The 19,666-nt window shown below is 37.2% G+C and overlaps 1 protein-coding gene across 1 annotated transcript in view; it reads left to right on the forward strand.

Annotated features, from left to right (window-relative positions):
* Positions 1-459: 459 nt before the first annotated feature.
* The window catches only part of LOC306852642 (src kinase-associated phosphoprotein 1-like), a 30,140-nt gene continuing 10,933 nt past the window's right edge, over positions 460-19,666 (forward strand). Inside the window, exons 1-9 of the mRNA XM_079389641.1 lie at positions 460-1,196; positions 1,882-1,987; positions 2,626-2,651; positions 2,874-2,990; positions 16,613-16,693; positions 16,767-16,850; positions 16,946-17,070; positions 17,193-17,256; positions 18,593-18,847. Of these exons, the coding sequence (XP_079245767.1) occupies positions 1,157-1,196; positions 1,882-1,987; positions 2,626-2,651; positions 2,874-2,990; positions 16,613-16,693; positions 16,767-16,850; positions 16,946-17,070; positions 17,193-17,256; positions 18,593-18,847 (898 nt within the window). The 5' untranslated portion in view covers positions 460-1,156. The remainder of the gene's footprint in view (positions 1,197-1,881; positions 1,988-2,625; positions 2,652-2,873; positions 2,991-16,612; positions 16,694-16,766; positions 16,851-16,945; positions 17,071-17,192; positions 17,257-18,592; positions 18,848-19,666) is intronic.

Consider the following 19,666-nt stretch of genomic DNA (forward strand, 5'->3'; position numbering starts at 1 on the left):
TTTGTGTGTGTACTGAGTATATTTATGTATAAATACTCACATATAGTACAGTATATATTTTGAAAATATTTACATGTATGTTTATATTCATGTAATTTATATTATATATAAATATATTTAATATATAAACATAACAAATATCTCTTAAATATATACATGCATGTGTGCGTATATATGTATCATAAATATACACAGTGCACACACATATATTACGTAAACAAAAATCTTTATTTTGGATGCGATTAATCACGATTAATTGTTTGACAGCACTAGTGACATTTATTTTTTTCATTCTTATTAAGTTTTTATTTAATTTTACCCAAACTCTCTGCTTAATCTGTTTTTGGGAAGGTTACAATTCTGGTGTTCAATATATTGTTTCAGAAACGCGAACAATTAAATATTGAAATTTGGTTGGTTTTATGTTGTTTACGTTAACTTTAGGAAAAGTAATATGAAAAGTAAAGTCGTAAACATTAGCATAAAATGCTAATATATCAATAGGCTCACCAACCCGCACAACACAACGATCATTTGAGCAAATTGATCATAGGCCTTTACCTTCTGTAAACATTTTGACACTACTCGCACATTAGACCGCTGATAGTGTAGTCATGATCGATGGTCTCGATATGAGAAAGTGGTTAGGGCAAACAATGAGATTAAAAACGAGGTGCAGCGGGTTTGATCTCGGCCCGCCGCTGTTGAATCGTTGCAAACGAAAACACTTGAAGCGATGACAGCAAATTGAAAACGGCGTAGGTTACTCTACTAGGCTATTTTAACCGGGTGGATGGTGTAAAAATTAAAATATGGTGGCAAAGGTACATTCAGCAGTAATAGGCTTTTTTGTATTAATTTGACATTAATTTCAGACTCAAGACACTGTCACAAAGTAGTTCGCCTACATCTCTTTGGGCACGTTTCATTTTCACAACAATGTGCTTTGCACTTCCTCTTCATCTTCTCTCCGCGAACCGATTCGTGTGTGTGTGGATATCTCTTTCAATTCCTTTGTATTTCATACTGTGAATTCATGCTGTGGGATGACAAGTGACCAACAAGTTCATTCAGAATTTCTTTGACCTTCAATCGTTGACATCAGCATATTTTATTAGCCTTTATTTCTGTTGAAGTCTTACTCCGAGAGTAAGAGATGGGGACGGTTGTTGATGACTTCAGGCAACTATTAAGAGGTATTCTCCATTGTGTTACTGTTAATTGAATTTTGTGCTCTTTCAATATGCATAGAATATATATGTAGGCTACTTAATTTTGTATTAGCCTATTAGTTTTTTTATGTAACTTTTGAAGGTAGCTTTAAAGATTGCTTTTTGTATGCTAAATAATTTTTAAATCAAATAAAAAAATAGTGTGAGTGTTTAGCTGCAGTTGATGAGTTTTTACAAGTTAGAGTAGGTTTTCCACTTCATTGTAAACATACTGTGGATTATGCTCTTAAACCATGATTACAGACTATTTTATGATTTAATTAGTTTTATTTTCTCTTTTAATTATCCTGCTTTGCTGTGTTTACTTTACAGTAAAACATTTTGTACAAAATGGTACACATGAATGATGTTATCTGTTCTGACACACAGACAGGATGACTATTGTCATCTGAACATCCTGGCCTCTGTGGCATTTGCCTGAATAGAACAGTCCTTTGCATATTTCAAAACATATATGCTTTATTGAGTAGTAATACCACATGAGTTTCTGGTCAGATTTTTCTCTTTCCACATGTTAAAAATACAAAGTAAAAGTTTTTACATTTTACTGTTAGTTTTTATTTACATTTTATTGTTTTTGTATCTTACAAACAGACTAATGTAGCATAGCTTATACTGAGGTTGTTTTCTCTCTTTTTATTTTTTCCAGACTGTGAGCTGTTTGTTTTTGATATACTCCAGGATGAGAATCTTAGTATTCCTGCTCAAGAGGCCAGGGAAATTCTCCTACGAAATTTTAATGTCATCCAAAAGAGGTGAGATATGTCACAATATGTTTTATTCATGCGTAGCAATTAGAGCTGACACATACTTGTTCCTCGTTGTTTGTACAGCACATTGAAAACCACAAAAAGTAAATTTATAGAGGCAAATAATTTGCAGCTTGAGAATCTGTGCTCCCAATTGAGCTACAAATGAAACACAACAGTTAAACAGACAGGAAGCAAATGACACAGTTCTTCTATTGTTATCTTTTCACAAGCAAGGAGTACAATTACAGCGCTTACCCGCTGGAGTGGTTTTGTGGTTTGCTGTGCTGAAACAAGGTGTTTGCAAGGAGAACAAGCGTACTTTTTTTTTCTTCAGCACTGGCTTACATGAATACTTAGCTGTCAATGCATCATTTGCAAACGCTGCAATGCACTGTTTTACAGATGCATGTGTTTCTACAGATAGTCATCCTGCTATCAATCTAACGCCTACTTCGATTCTTTGAGAATTTGTCGTACGGCTCTCATTGCAGATCTGAAATGTTTATCTAGACTAAGAAAGATAGTGGAAGAATACAAACCATTACAATTTCTGAACATTGTGAAGTCCATTTGTTTAGAAGGTTATTTTATCCTTTACAATACGTTCTTCTCTAAAAGCATTTTTAAATCCTCTTTTGCAGACACCCACAAGAATTCCCCCACAGATGTAAGTGAACAGATGTTTCATGATTCTAATTAATTGCTCACCGAGATTTCCGTTCAGATTCTGTCTTTCCTGGAACAATGGTTCTATAGAAACAAATGATTCGATTTCCCTCCCACAGCATTTTCATTTTATGTAGGCCTATGTCTGTCGAATTAACTCAACAGAGTTTCGACTTATATGAAGTTCTTGATTTTTTATTTTACTTTAAATTTTTTATCCTAGTTGAATCCAATCTTGAAGACAGTTCAGATGACAACCGCAGCTCCAGTTTGGGACGCTCTGCACCCTCAGATGATATGTCAGTGGCCTCTGACTACCAGGAGGAAGGTGCTTCTGAACGTGAGTTCAAGCCACTCTTTGTGCACATGAGTGTGTTTACTCGAATGTCTAATGCATGTAAGCTGTGATAAGTTGAGACAGGAAACTAGTCTAAAGCATCTTTAGAACATTTCTTGTTGTGGGGGTTTCACTGGTAGTGATGAAATACCCCAGTGGAGGTGTTTGGTAACAGATCACCCTCTAGTGGATTCCCACAACTCTGCTGTTGGCATTGAGGAGTGTGTGGAGGGGGAATGGGAGGGTGGTCTTTACCCTCCATACAAAAGAGATTAAGCTCTCCCTCTAGTGGCAGGCAAGCGGGATGTTTGGTCCTGAGGTTAGGTCATTGGGGTTAAGCTGTGGCATGTTTGACTGTGTTTAACAATAGTGTCAAAATGTTAGCTTTCTTGTCCTTCTGACAACAAATATATTTACACTTATGTAGCCTACTACAATTTGGAAAACGCAAACTGGAATGTAATTCAAAGTTTAAAGAGAGAAAAACAGGATGTACTGCAGATTGAAAATGGCCCGTCAAAATCTGTGTTTTGTGTTTGCTGATTGTTTTTTTTCAAACTAATGTGGGCAGTTTGCTGTTGCTTCGGGCCATGATCTATGACTGATCATCCCCAGCTCCTCTGTAAGCAGCTGGTCTTGAAACTCAACCCTGTACCTGAGAGGCGTTTTATCCATTTTCTCTTCTTTATCACTCATCATACAACTGACATTTTTCTCAGAGGGATCAAAAGCCTGCAGCTTTGCAGAAATAAGCAAAAAGAAAAGAATTAAGGGACATTCAAGTCAATAGCATTGATCTCTATAGCTCAGAAATGATGCTATCCAATAAAAGGCAAAGAGAAATCAGAATCTCTCTCTTTCTTTCTGTTAGATTTTTACCTCATAGAACTATTTTCGTCTCTTAACCGTTTTCCAGATACAGAACAGAAAAAAATGTCAGGCTACACAATTGCCATTTGTGAAAACCATAAATTATTGTTTTTATCTTGAATACGCCTTCTCGTTCACTGACACGAAACTTCTCACCACCCTGGTAAAAATGAATACTGCATCGTCCCATTTATTTTATATGTTGTTTGTAATTTAGCAACAAAAGGGGTCAAACCTGGATGTGCTCCTTTGATTCGCTTCTTTGCCGGAAAAGGCATATAAGTCAAAGAGAAGTAACTCGAAGAAGATTCGCATCATGTCGCTCTTTCAATAAAGATAATGACCAGCAAGGGCAAGTGCAGTTCAGGGTTCATGTTTAGTTCACCAGTTGGGAATCTCACATCAAACCCTACGAGAGGACATTTGGAATTCGAGCGGGAGAGCATTTCGCTGCATATGAAATAGAGAGAGGAATATAATCATGAAGATTAAGATTCAAATGTGCACCTTTTTCAGCAATTCAGATTTAGTTTGGTTTCTCATTTGCCTTTTATTCAATAAGAACGCTCCATGCTGAGAGCCCTTTTTTGCTTAGCTCAAGTGAATGAAAAACAAAATGCATATGTGATATGAATGAGCTGGTGTCCTTGCATGCTGATATTTTCAAATTTACCCTATTGTAGCGGAGGGTAAATATAGTTCAGGCATTCAATTCTTGCACCGTTACTCGCTCCGTGATGTCACATGCTCGCCTGTGTGAGGAAGGGAAATTGACTGTGTCTGCTTGTGCTCTAACCTGACTGGAGGACGAGGCTGCAGTTGACTCGTCGATGGGAGGAGTCAGTGTTATTTCATTTAGCCAGCGCTGCCTCCCTGTCTCCAGAGGGAGGTTTGACACTAGATTTGTTATAGCTGACAGGAACAGATGGGCACTCTATTGTCAGGGCCCCTGTCTGTATGGTAATGTGAACTGAGTTTCACCCGCAGACCGCACGGTTGACCCCACCATGCCTGCAGCCTCGTCTGGATGACAGCAGCCCTGCAGCCGAGGATGGGAAGCCCAGGGCAGGAGGAGCCTCACAGTGGGGTGGATATTTTGCCAGGTCAAGTTTAGGAAATGCAAAAGTTGTAGAAAAAAGAAACATTCTTATCGCTCTGAATGGTTTGAGTAGTAGATATTTGCTTGGAATGATTGCTAAAATTATTAAAAAATAAATAAAAATAAAATCGCACACAAGACTCCAATCCACCAATCATTTCAGTAATAACAAGTAGAGCAGAAAAGGTGTATGGTTTGTCAGTCTGACAGGAGTTTGTGTGTTTAAGAGGCTAATATCAATGCATGTCCTATCAAAGGCTGCACATGCTCTGGGCTCTTTGTGTGCACTGACTTGATTTATGTCCAGAAACAAAAGCCCTCTCGTTCCTGTTATCTTACCCCACCACAGCTTTACAGGCAAAGCTGGAGAAGCCAATCAGAAAGGCCAAGGATTCAGAGTTAAGTTGTTTCTTTATCACAAATTAGATCATCAAGATGTAAATTTAATTTTTTTCTCAATATCTTAGAGCCTCTAAATTAATGGTTGTGAAATTGATTGTAATGGATCTCTGGAGAGTCCAAAAAGAGCTTGCATCAATGAAAAAGACATTTTACCCTGGCAATTAAGCGACCCTTAGCAAACTAAAGTGACCAAATCTTATTTTCGTCATCATCACAGTTACTGTCAAGAAGTTTCGGCAGAGCTCTGTCCTGCAGCCTCAGATTGTCATATTTATCCTAATGCAATGGCATGAGGAGGTGAAGCCATATGATCACAAACACCTTACATGACCTCGATGTTTGAGTCGTCGTCAGCTGGTACCCATCCATGCCTCTTAACTCCATACATTTACTGTGAGTGCTCACACTTTGAGTGTTTCTTCCTCCCTACAGTAAACTTTTGACCCCTGGGTCTTGTTCTGGTCAATTCGTGACCTGTCTGAACTCTGTCTAGTGCAACTGAGTCTACATTATTGACCTCAGCTGCCATAGCAACAGCACAGTTCAAATAAAGTTTCACTGGCTGGGACAAGATTTGGATCATGTTTTTTTTTTTTTTTTTTCCAAAAGCGTCCATCCATCCGTTCTAGTAATCATCCATTAATTTCCTCCAATCGCGATTAATATTCTGCTGCGGTTTTGTGAAAGAGTAAAGTATGAGGCATTGGCAGGCTTCATAGGGCACGTTAAATGACTTCGGCAAAGATGACACCATCTTTCCTCTGCGCTGTTGTTTTCCCACCCTCTGTTTCCCTTCGCATTAATTAATTGAAATAGACACATATTAGACCCGAGCATCCTCAGTGCATCGCTGCCTCTGCCATACGGGTTCAAAAGTTCACTTCACTCTCAGAAGGCTACGATGCTGCAGAAAATGCTGATATTTGCTCTCGCTCTGTCTCTCGCTCATTTGTAATTTCACTGTTTCACCCAAACACGCTCTCACTTTTCCTCCAGCCCAGTATAGTGATCATTCGGAAGAGATTTTCAACTGTTAATGTCATATCATTGTCAGTCGCTCTATTCATTTTGCAATGATGAGTCAACAGAGCGTACATTACTATATTCATCATGCATTTTCTTTCATTGGTTAGGAAAATATTGCTTCTGTGTTCGATATAATATGTCTCGGTCTAGTAAAAGTTACCGTGGGTGAGGAGAGGAAGTCTTTCATGATTTGCAAGGGATGAAATAAGCAGAATAGGAAGTCACAACCTTGAGTGTCTAATCTTCTTTGCGGCCTGTCAGTATCGCAGACAAATGGCAAAACGATTCAATGCTGTGGGTTCAGCTAGAGGTTAGCCTTCCCAGGTACCTCCAGCTCTTTCTTTCTCTCTTTCTCTCTCTCCTCTCCCCCTTACCCATCTTGCAAATGAGAATTTGATTTTTCTCTCCACTGGATTCCATTTCTGGAGATTGATGAAGTTTCGATGCAAGGCCCAGGTGGCCTGATGCTTTCATTGGGAAACAAATGAAAGCGTGTGTAGGTGTGTTCGCCTGTGCACCCACAGGGAGGGAGTGCTGTTCAAATGTCTTCTATGTGTCTTTTTTAGTTTTAGCTAAATGCAGATTTGCTCTCGGCAGCCAGTCTGTTGCATTCTTAATATTTACAAATGCTTGTGTTTTGCAAGGGCATTTGTGCAATGTTTTTATGCTAGAAACGAACATTCACAGATTCTTTTTTGTTTGTATTTGCTGACATAATCCATTTGACGTTTCTGACTCTTTGAGGTCTGTTCTACAGCAGCATTTTGGAATGTTTTCACATCTTTAAACTGACCAGACGAACTGTTTTTCCATGAAATGTCTTTCCACCCTATGATTTGTCAGCATGTGTAGGTATCATTTATCTGTCAAAAAATGGAAAATATTATGCTAATTGCCTAATTTACCATATGTTTTAAATTGAGTGTTGAAACATGTAATAATCATAAAAGGGTTTTTCCCCCACATGGTTCTGAATTTGAGTAAGGAGCTTCATGAGTGAGAGGCTATATTTAAGTTTGGGAGATTTCTGGCCTGAATGCACATTACTGCAGTGTGTGTGATAAAACACAACCATCGGTAACCACTGAACCAAATCATTTTCATGATGACTGGCAGGGCCATGATATGACAGATTCCAATGTACAACAGAAAAAATCCTCTTGATGTTATCACAAGATGAGGATTTTCCATGAAGTGATTTTTTTGTTACAACAATGCCTGGCTGCAGTCCATAAGCACCTTGAGCCAATAAAAACACTTCAAGTTAACTTATCCTGCTCTCCTAAATTTTATAGAGTAGCATAAGATGGAAAATTGTCTCCAGATTTGTGTTGTGTATATAATAAATTATTTAAAATAAAGCACAAGTTTTATTTTTATAAAGAGGACATTGCTCATACATGGCTGGATTAAGATTACAGATGTTAACTGCTGGCTCTTGTAGTTCTATTTTTTAACGTTTGAAGCCTTTGAACATTCTATTTATTTACTCAAAGACACGCGCGGTTCTCCTGCACTGTAGACCTATAGGCCAACTGCGCGTGCTGCTCCACAAAGACGGTATTTTTTAGGCAAATTACTATAAAGGTATTTAGAAAGTATTTCGAATGAGAATTGTTCGTTTTGGTTATTGAATATTGTTCTGATATATGTAGGCTATACGGGCCTAGCTTATTTAGCTCTAAACGAATTTCTCAAAAATAAGAGAATCCGGAACTCATGTAAAAAATAGTCTATAGGCTAACACTCGACAAAGGTGAAGTAGGCTAAATGTTTTATTATTATTATTTGGAAACGAAACTAGTTTAACAGAATAATAGCTAGTTAGGATGTAAAAAGCAATGCAGTAAGCCCAGCTAAATAACGCCACTGATGGATTTTTTTTAGCATTAAAACGAACTATTCTGAATATTTCAATATAATTATATTTCAATTTATAGTAATAATATAATTTATAAAATCTATAATGTATAGCTTAATTTTGGATATATGTAGCTGTTTATAAATGTATTGTTTATGCCTAATCCAATTTACTGTTAGCCTACTGAAATAAAATTAGCCTATATTTTGTGATGTTTTATTTTTTCATAGGTCGAAACATTCCCGGTGATTGAATTGAAAAATCACGATCTCATTGAGTTAACAAAATGTATTGATTATTTATGGTAGAATGAATGAATAAATGAAAAATGGGTTTAAATGTGAACGGTGTCTAGGCTATAATAGTTAGCATATAGGCCTACTAGAAATCAATTCAAGCAGGTAGGCCTATTTGTTAAAATCGGAAAAAAATCGAGATATAGCCTATCCTACAAGTCTACACACTAAAAATAAATATTTGTGAGAAATAGAGACAACTTTCATTAGGATGTCATTTAAATAGCCTAATTTTAAATGTTTATTCGTCGTCATGTTCTGTTAGATGTTAGATTCTGTTTTTTAAGTTTTATGTATGTATTATATGCTATAGGCCTACTGAATTATTTTACAGTCAGTGTTGTCAAAGTTCACTTTCACTTAACACGCGCCCTCTGGTGGACTTTTTTTATTTAGCTTTTACCGTTTTCCTCAAACTAAAGCAATCCTACTGATATTTACACGTTTTATATAAACTAAACGACACTTTTAGGCCATTACTTAGTACTATCGAATTTCATGTTTTTTTTCTGAATTGGAAATCTGATTATTTTCACTCACTAATTCTCAGTTAAATAAAACAGATCCACAATAGCAGTTTTCTGGAGTTTGTCAGACGGTCATAAATACCTGTGTGGCACACATGTGTGAGCGTTAACAAACACGTCAAACTTCCTCATGTGATCGATGCTCGATATCATGAATCTTGATTTGCCGTCCGCAGACTGTCGACACGTGTCCGCTGGAATATTATCAAAACTGTTCAAAGAAGACCTAACAGCTTTAAAGCAGATGTAAAACTACGGAATCGTCCAATAGTATTCCTTTACCTTTATGTTTTTTTTTTTTAATAGTCTCTAGGCTATAGCCCTATAGCATATTTACCGTCGAAGTGCATCTGCTCTCATATAATTTAAATTAATTAAATCGATATCTGCAATAGGAGGACTAGGACTATAATATATTTTGTTTCAACATTAGTAGCCTACAAGAAAACATGGATTTTTATTCTATTTGATATTATTATTGTTATGCTACACAAATAATATTTCAATATTAGGCCATTTCACATGTACATTTGGGATGTAGAAAAAACAGATGAGCAGCTCTAACAAAACAGGCAGTGTGTGTTAAATGTAGTCTGTTGGCCATTCTGTGGGTCCAGTTGAAACAGACTGTTACGAACCTGTCTGGTTAGCCATGATATTTATATATTTTTATATATAGGCCTATTTTTTAAACACCCAGATGAAAAGCTGTGTGTGTGATGTTATATTTTAAATTAAACAAAATTAACTGCTTATTAGATGATAACAGTTGTTTAGCATCCATCAACATGATCCAATGCAGTTATAAGGCAGAAGAAATTATACATGCTTACCTCTTTTTTGTCCTGGAAATCCCTTATATTTGTAAAGACTTACAACTTGCACTGTCACCTCAGAAGGGTGGTGGTATATAATTTAGCACTGTAGTTACTTTCTAATTGGTTAAACTGATGTTTTTACAATTCATTCCGAAATACAACACTCCCCGTCTCAACCCTTTTTTTCTTCTCTTATAGGAATGTCTCAATTTCTCCCCACATTCAAAACATTTGCTTGTGATAGAGTGTCTTGTACATGGATCCAAAATGATATTGAACGGCTAATCGAAACAGCAGCAGCAATGCAATGCTATGTTTAAAAATAATTAAATAAATGCCTGAATTATATTATATTGTCTAATGTAGGTAGTTTATTTAAAACATTGCATCTGTGTTTTTATCTTGATTTTGTTAAATACAAAGGTAATAGATGAAGATCTGTATATGCAGTCACTTTTACCTTCTTGTGTGAAATTAATGAACTGGGCTTCCTTTTATATTTTTTCCTCTTTTTGTAGCTTTTATTAAAAACCTGCTCATAATTCTGGTTGAAATAAACACACACTCATTTTTATTGTATATTGATGTTTAGTTAGTTCATTTTTCTTTGTGAATTGGCTATAACCGACAGCACCGATTTCCAAGCTTTCTCATGCCTCAGCTCCACTAGTTTAAGTATATTTCCACATCTCGCCGAACTCATTTTTCTTTGCAGCAGTGTGTGATGATGACACTGCTTTCGAGTCATATCTCCTCTGGCTGTCGCACCCCAGTCCACCTCTCTGCCATCTCAGGATTATAGTATTTGCAGTTAAACTTTTGGATGTCATAATATATGGGGGTAAAATTTATAGAGCTCTGGTCTCTCAACGGAGGACCCCCTTTGCTTTCCTTGCTCATTGCCAGACTATAAATTTTCCTCTTGTATGGTGCGGCTCGTCAGTAAAGGAACAATGTTGTGGCACTAAAGCATGGTAAATGGTTTCCCACATCATGTGTGAAGCCCACAATTGCGCCTTTAAACAGAGGCCGGCTAAAGGTCCATCCTGGAATCTTGTAAATAATAAGTAATACAGCACAACTGTTCAGGGGCTGCATGATTTCAGGTCTCATGTTGTGAATAACAGATCCTTTTCATTCAAATCGAATCAGTTCTTGTTAAGGACAATTTAGAGAGGTGATGTTCAATTGAGCCGTTCACCTAGGGATCTCTCTCTCTCAGTCATTCGCTCCCCCTCCCTAATGCCTTTCCCTCTTTTTTCTCAGCCTCCTAATGTTTGCTATGCGCAGGCATTGCACAGAGGCCACTGCCTTTGCCTTTAATGAGGAAAAATGTGTCAATTTGCTGTTCTCTGTGTGCAGTTTGCGTATTGGTGTGCAGTACAGGGGGGTTAAGGATGCTCGGAGTGCTCCTTTTTTCTAATCAAGTGCTGTACAGGAGAGCGTAGTAATTCTGGTCTCTCCATCGCTCCCTGATCAGCATTCCTCCCCTGCCTCTCCCCTCAGCCCCCCAGGGACCCTCGTGCCTTCTGTTTCACCTCATCTCTGAGGTTCACGCCGAGGTCAGCCACAGGCCCGTGCGTCCCGTGCACACGGTGCGTAACTGGAAGACATGGATAGGGCATCGATCTGATGCAGATTTCTTGCACTGTTTATATACTGTATATACAGGCATCTTCTTGTCTTTTTGGCTTATTGCTTGATATATATTTTTTTCATTTATCAGTGTTGTGTGTGTATATAGGTTAAATATACATTACAGTAATTTAATAAAACTCTTAAACGTCCTCAAAATTAATATTCATTTTCATATATATTATTTTAATGACAAAATTCAGTTGTAGCATTAAAATGATTAATTAAGACTGTAGTGTTTTATTTTTAAATTTATTTAGACAAATTAGAATAGAATTTTAAAATCAGCCATTTATCAGATATCAGCCATAACATGAAAATAATTAGCAGCTTATCTGTATTGAGAATTCAGTGTATCTCTATTTGTAAAATTTGGTGCATTATAACGGAATGCTTCAGTATGCAAATGTGATCACATGATCGGTTAGTAATCTTTCATGTTAGTGGTCTTGACTTTTGTGTCCACAGTAAATCATTGTATTGTGTCGATGGTCGCATTCGGAAACATTGAGGTGGCTACACCTGAAATGCAGACATGCAATCTTCCCTAGATATTTAATAATTTGATCAATTATGTGCATTTTGATAATTACAAATGTCATAAAGAGACAAACAGAGAAGAGAAATCACGCACATTGCCAAAAATATAAAATATTTAATGTAACATTTTGATCATCTGACCTTTGTCAGGCATTTAAAACATTGAACGAAAACAAACTTAAATGTATAAATAAATCTACATTTTGCCGCATTTATGTCTTTGACAGGCCTTTGCATCTGTCAGTGCTGACTGTGCCCTGTCATTGACTTATAGTCACTCAACTGTGATGCTATTTAATGGTGTTTTACATTAACTTCCTCGGATCATTACAGCATCAATCAGACTTTTATAGCCGAATCACCTGCTGTGCTCATAACATCACCTGGGAGCCAGTATTATGCATGTTGGTGAGGATGTTAAATGCGCACAGAGCCCAGCTTTATTATCCAATATGAACACCTGAAATGAGCTTATGACGAACGGTAATTAATTAAATAGTATATGAGGTTGTTTGTTCGCCACTCATTTGAGACCTGCTGCTCTCGCTGTCAAATTTTTTCGATGTCATTGTTACAAAAGTGTTTTCTGCCGAACGAGTCTGTGAGGAGTAAACACAGCAGCCCATTGGTGGTGGCAGGCAGAGATAGGAGTAGCGTGACCTGGAGCTGTGCCTACCTCCATGTTGCAGAAGGAGGGGGAGGGAGGCTGGGCTGGCCATCTCTTGGTTCTCCCGTATCCCGCCGAGCTCCTCTCGTGGCATCAGTCCCCGCTCTCCTGCTGCTGTGGCACTGATGAACGTCCCTCTGCGTGGCACGCTCAATGCCTCACTCCACCAATCTCGCCCTGCCACATCGCAGAGGCCATGCCATGCATCACCACAAAGCGTCTAGCAGCCGCGGAGAGCGCCTGGAGGAAAGTCATTAGCTTTGTGTCGCTCCCTTTCTCCTCTCCCCACATTTCCACGTATTTGTGTGCCTCTTGTCATGAGTTACTGACAAAATCAAGCTTGGAATTGAACGTCTGCTTAGCGAAAACTAAATAAGTCCTCTGATGAATGGTTTTTGATACATTTTGATGCTCCGTTTTCGTCTTTGAATACTTCAGAATGATTGATGTTGGTAAAGAACAACATGAGAAAACAAAATAAATGAAGTTGGAAAAGGCCTAACAGCACAAAGCCTCTGAGAACAATGGTGATGTAACACTCTGAAATATTCATAAACATCCACAGCACGTTTAAATGGAAATGATTGGCCTGTTGCTAATTAAGGAGGGAGAATGCAAGGGGTGAGAGTTAAGAAACCTCACCGCTCTGAATAATTAAAAATGCAATTTATAGTGGAAATGAAAATCCTCAAGACCGTTGCCACGTGCATTTTTTATGTCACTTTAATAGTTCTACAGAGGTAAATGATTTTATTTATGATGGTTTCAAATGTGCATGTTTATAAAAACATGTAGACTCTAAGGAAACTGACACAATGTAAGAAACAGGCAGACATGTAATGTAGTTCAAGCTCTTGATTTTTTTTCCACTGCCTTTTTGGCTGCTTTTTGTCCTCTGTGGCTTTAAATATATCAAGCTCTGATTGGTTTGAAGGAAATGACTGAAGTTAAATGTTGTGTCTGTTTGGCCAATCAGAAACTTGGGTTTCCTTGGAGACAGTTCAGAATAGAAAAACATGCCATTTTTTTCTGTAGGTGAAATGTTTGGTTACACTGCTACCCTGTGGAAGAATCACGAATATAGTGACTGGCCAGAAACACGCCCACTGTTTGGTTTCCTCGGGAAGGCAGGTCCTAGGTTGTGAAGAATGACTGAACACAAATTCGCCATTCATTTTGCCATTGCTTAAGTCTCTGACCGCACCATGGGGTCAGACAGCAAGGCCTGAGGAAGAAGGTTGTCAGTAGGTGTGTGAAGATTAGAGAGACTGTTAATTCTACGCCATTCTCACATTTCTTCTGTTTATTCTGTTTCTTCTGAACTATTACCGGGGCTTGACCTTTTAGATAAATGAACAGAGGGGGATGTGGATGGATGAGGGGAGTAAAAGGTGTCTGGACGAAAGCGCACAAAGAGAAAAATGAACAGAGAAGTGGCTGGACCGAGGCCTCTGTTTTTTTCGATGATACATCAACTTACCCTTGACAAACAGTTGTATTTATCACGACGTAGATGTGACCGTGTGTACAGAAAAGGCTCATGTGTGTTCATGAATGTGAGTGAGGGTCAAAGGGCTCCTCTGCGAGATGGTCATCTGTCTGATAAACTGGACACACAACATGGCAGGCTACAGTGCTCGATGCTGATGTCACGCAGACTGGGTGCGTTTGATGAGCTGAGTCTTATTTATAGAGACATTAGATTCTCCAAGCTGTTATATCCACCACTCACATCACAGTTGCGCTTATTGTTGTTCTTTTGACTTTTTTTTACAGTGACAAGTTCAAGACCTCTGCACAGTTGACTGCATAACGCTGTCTGCATTGAATGGCATCCTTAGCTCAAAGAGAAGAGATGCCACAGAGATTACTTCGACATTAGTGTGCAGGGAAGGAAGCATCTGCTCGTGTCTAAATGAGTTTTAAATAAGTCTGGTAGCGTGCCCAGAGGCCCACCTGTCGCCTACGCTCTCTTTTAGCTCTTGAGGTTTGAAGTTGATGAAAGCCGGATCGCGAGGGTGAGGATTTGTGTCTTGTTTCCCTGTTTGCAGCAAATTGTTCGCCTGCGCTGCCACTCTCATATGCCCTAGAAAACATGCTAAAAATAGGCACATGGGTGCAGATTAAAGTGCAGCGAGCCCTGCACGAAATTTTGATATATTCTTATTACAGTTGTCATCATATTAGCAGTGCAATCAGGGGACCGGGCCAAGCCCCCTCTTCCCTAAACCTAGAGGTTATACCACCTTAAGATGACAGTCAAAAATGGTAATTTTAGGGGTGCAAAAGCTTAATGGGACACCTTTGTACATCATCTACACCTATACATATATATATATATATATATATATATATATATATATATATATATATATATATATATATATATATATAATTTATATTAACTGCTATATTTATAAATATCTCTCTGTGTGTGTGTACAGGTTTATATATTCTGGTGGGGACTTAAACCTGAATAATCACAGACTAATGGGGAGTCGGGTTACGGTGGGGACCTAAATTGAGGTCCCCATGGGTACAAAAGCTTATAAATCATACAGAGTGAGTTTTTTTATTTTAGAAAGTAAAAATGCTCAAGTTTCCTGTAAGGGGTAGGTTTAGGTGTAGGGCAATAGAAAATACGGTTTGTACAGTATAAAAACCATTACGCCTATGGAGAGTCTCTACAAGGATAGCTGACCAGACATGTGAGTGTGTGTGTGTGTGTGTGTGTGTGTGTGTGTGTAACCCTGGACCACAAAACCAGTCATAAGGGTCAATTTTGTGAAATTGAGATTTATACATCACCTGAAAGCCAAATAAAGAAGCTTTCCATTGATGTATGGTTAAGTAAGTCGCATCCAAACTAAGGTTTTACTTTGAATAACATATTTGTGTGTTCTGTGTATATTTATTATGTATATATAAATACACACATACAGTATATATTTTGAAAATATTTACGTGTCTATATTTATATTCATATAATTTATATTATAAATAAATACATTTAATATATAAACATAACCTATTTTTGTGAAATATATGCATGTGTGTGTATTTATATATACACAATAAATATACACAGAACATACATATGTAAACAAAACTTTTATGTTGGATGCATTTACATTTATTTTGACAGCATTTATATATATACTATATATATATATATATATATATATATATATATATATATATATATATATATATATATAGTATATATATAAATGCTATATATATATAAATGCTTCCCTAAACCTAGAGGTTATACCACCTTAAGATGACAGTCAAAAATGGTAATTTTAAATTGTGTATATATATATATATATATATATATATATATATATACACACAATTTATTTCATTTTTAAAGAAATTTATTATTTTGTTCAACAAGGACACATTAAATTGACTAGAGGTGATAGTATGACAGTAAATACATAATTTGTTAAATAACATTCTATTTCTAATAAATTTATTTATTTATTTTTTACTTTCTAAAGCACCAAATCTGCATATTCAAAGGATTTCTGAAGGATCATGCGACACAGAAGGCTGCTGAAAATTCAGCTTTGCCATCACAGGAATTAATTGCATTCTCAAATATATTAAAATAGAAAACAGTTATTTATAACTGTAATAATATTTCACAAAAGTACTGCTTGTTCTGTATTTTTCAAATAAATTCAGCCTTGGTGAGCCCAAGAGACTTCTGTCGAAAGTATAAAAAAATCTTATGTTTTTTTATAAATAATTATTTCCATTGTATAAACAATAAGCATACGTGTTCTATTTCATGTTTGAGTAAGTGTGTTTTTCATTCATTTTATATCATACCACATTATTTCACAACATTATTTCCCTTGATTTCTGATTGATAGTTTTTGAAGAGATCCCTCTGGTGGCTGCACAGGACCTGAGCAACATCCTAAAGCAAGGCTACCTGGAGAAGAAGAGACGTGGTAGGAATCTTTCAAATCAAAGCATCACAAATCACAGCATCCACAAGCATTTCTAATCTTTTTCTTTTTTCAGATCACAGTTTCTTCAGCATGGAATGGCAAAAGCGATGGTGTGTGCTAAACAACACCATATTTTATTACTTCGGGAGTGACAAAGGTATGTTTTGCCCTGTTTAATAAGGTATACAAGTCTTTTCATGAACATCAAAGACAGAAATATTGAGAATCTTGGATTTTGTCTTCTGAATTCAGACAAGCAGCAGAAGGGCTCATTTTATATTAACGGCTACAGTGCAGAGCTGGTGCCCAGTTTACGGAAAGACTCCAAGAAGAATTCGTGCTTCGAGTTGAGCGCCCCTGGAAGACGTTCTTACCAGGTTCAACACACACAAACACACTCACATTGCTCACTGCTGTAGCTGTATTCAGTCATCTTGCTGTCATTACAATGAAGAATGAGAATAGCCTCCAAATCAACAATGATAGTTTTTCTCTGCAGTTCACTGCCAGCAGTCCCCGTGAGGCCAGGGAATGGGTGGACCAGATCAATTTTGTTCTTAAGGGTATGTGAGATATGAAATACATTTTTATTAGAATGCATAACGTGTATTATATTATGCTGAATGCATCTGACTTGATCCAAATACCAAGGTGATCATCGTGAGGTGAAAAGGGCATTTTTATAAAAAAAATAAATAAAAAAAAGGCATATAACTTTCCTCCTGGCTCAGCCAATAAGATAGTCTCTAGACCTCCTCATGCAGCACGTCACTGAGCTTCTGAGTCCAACGTGCTTCAGGCTGCCTCCTCTTCCCCGTAGCACAGCGCTCTTTACAGGAAATTGATTGGGATTTGCCTGGTCATCCTTTAGGGGCATCGATCTGGTCCTGCTTGGCATCCAGGCAGTGAGGATACAATAGCCTGTGTTACAGAGCTCAGTCACCTGCAATCAGGCCCTCACTTCATCTGAGACAGATCTGAGGCACCCTCGCCACTCTAAAATGGGCTCAATGCGGCCCTCTGATTTGCGGGAAGTAATGGACACTCCTGAGATAGTTTTCTCCCTCCCCACCCCCTTCGCACATGTACATACAGCCAAATGGCACAAGCATCGTTTAGTTTTAGCACTGTAATAAATGTCAAATATAACACTTTTTCTTCTCCAGATTGCTGCACAGTGTTAAATTTCTGATATTTTTTTTAATTAATTCTCCAAAGCTACACTGAGTTCCAAAAATGTGAGAACACTCTGACAATCATTCAAAGTTGGATTTAAACCAAAAATTCAATGAGTTTAATTATTTAAATGTTACATTTTATGAACTATTTATGTACTAGTTATTGACAAAGCAAATTTTTGAAATTGTGTCCAAATTGTGGATCACATGATCATCAGTGCAAACTTGTAGAGTTAATCTGTCTGGAGTCCAACTGTCAAGAAGAAAAGACAATGAAGACATAAAATTCATGTTATTAGTTTAGGTTTTCACTCAAATTAAATTAATCTAATTAAATGTAATTTGAAATAAAAAACATTAAATTAGGAAATTGCTAAATAGTCACTGGTGGCCTCAGACTTTTGGGACCCCACTAAGTGTAGATATTATTTGTCTGCTGTCATTTTCATTATTTTGGTGTTAATGTTTGCTTTTATGGCTTCTCTCCAATATTTGGAGAGTGACATGTGAGACTGTAGGAAAATATAATAATATTTCACAAAATTACCGTATTTTTGATTAAAATAGACTACGACTACTTTTCACTACGTGCTTCACACCACTACATGTAGACTGGTTAACATAATTAGAATGAGATTCACTGCCACCAGGAATTTGTCTTATTTGTCTGCTCTTATTTTCATTATTTAGGCGTTAATGATTTTTATGGCTTTTCTCCAAGATCTGAGCTCTAACTTCATCCCCTTTGATGATGATGAGGAAGAGGAGGTGGAAGAAGAGGAAGAGACATATGATGACATTGAAGGAGCTACCACACCTCCACCACCACGTCCTGGGCCAGCATCTGCACCGGTTATAACCCCGAATCTGGGACAAACCCCCCAAAGCAGCCGTGAGGAATGGAAGGACCAAAGAGGAACTCAAGAAGATGAAGATGATGAAGAGGATGAAGAGGACATTTATGAAGTGCTTCCAGGTACAGGAAAAAAAACAATGTATCTCATTGATTGGCCCTTTTAACAAAACAGGGCTTAATATTGGATTATCCTCAAAAAACTACTAAAATACTAAAAAATACTGACATTAGTTTTTGAGGGGATTTTGGAACAAAGTAAGTGAGGTTGTAACCATCAACGCTACTGTGTTGAACACCATCAATAAGAGCATATACATCAAGATCTGGTCACCCAGAGTGATAGCAGGACCCTCAGAGGACCTACTGAGATCTCTGAGGAGAAATACATCACTCTGGAGTGCTGTCATTTTCACCTTACTTTGCCATGTGTGCTGGGCAGCTGAGCTGGCCACAGATGGCGGATCGAGTGACCACCTCTCTCACTTTTCTGTCCTTCATTCATCTCTCTCTCATCTTCTTACGCCTCTCAGATTTTCAGTTTGGAAAAGTGCTGAGCAGGTCTTTTATGACATTGTCTAAAAAGTGCTGAATGTAGTGTGCTGATATATAAACTAATCTCATTTATCATACCATTCAAACTTTTGGGGTCAGTAAGATATTTTTAAGAAATTAATACTTTTATTCACCAAGGATGCGTTAAATTGATCAAAAGTTACAGTAAAGACATTTATATGAATAGATTCTGTGCTTTTAAACTTTCTGTTCATCAAATAATTCTGAATTTTTTTTATCATGGTTTCCACAAAAATATTAAACTGTTTTTAGTGTTGATAATAATAAGAAATATTTGGTAACACTTTATTTGAAGGTATCCTTGTTACACGTTACATGTACTTACTATTATAATAACAATAAATGATGCTTAATTACATGCAAGTA

This window comes from Barbus barbus (assembly GCF_936440315.1).
Source record: "Barbus barbus genome assembly, chromosome: 32".
Classification (NCBI taxonomy): Eukaryota; Metazoa; Chordata; class Actinopteri; order Cypriniformes; family Cyprinidae; genus Barbus; species Barbus barbus.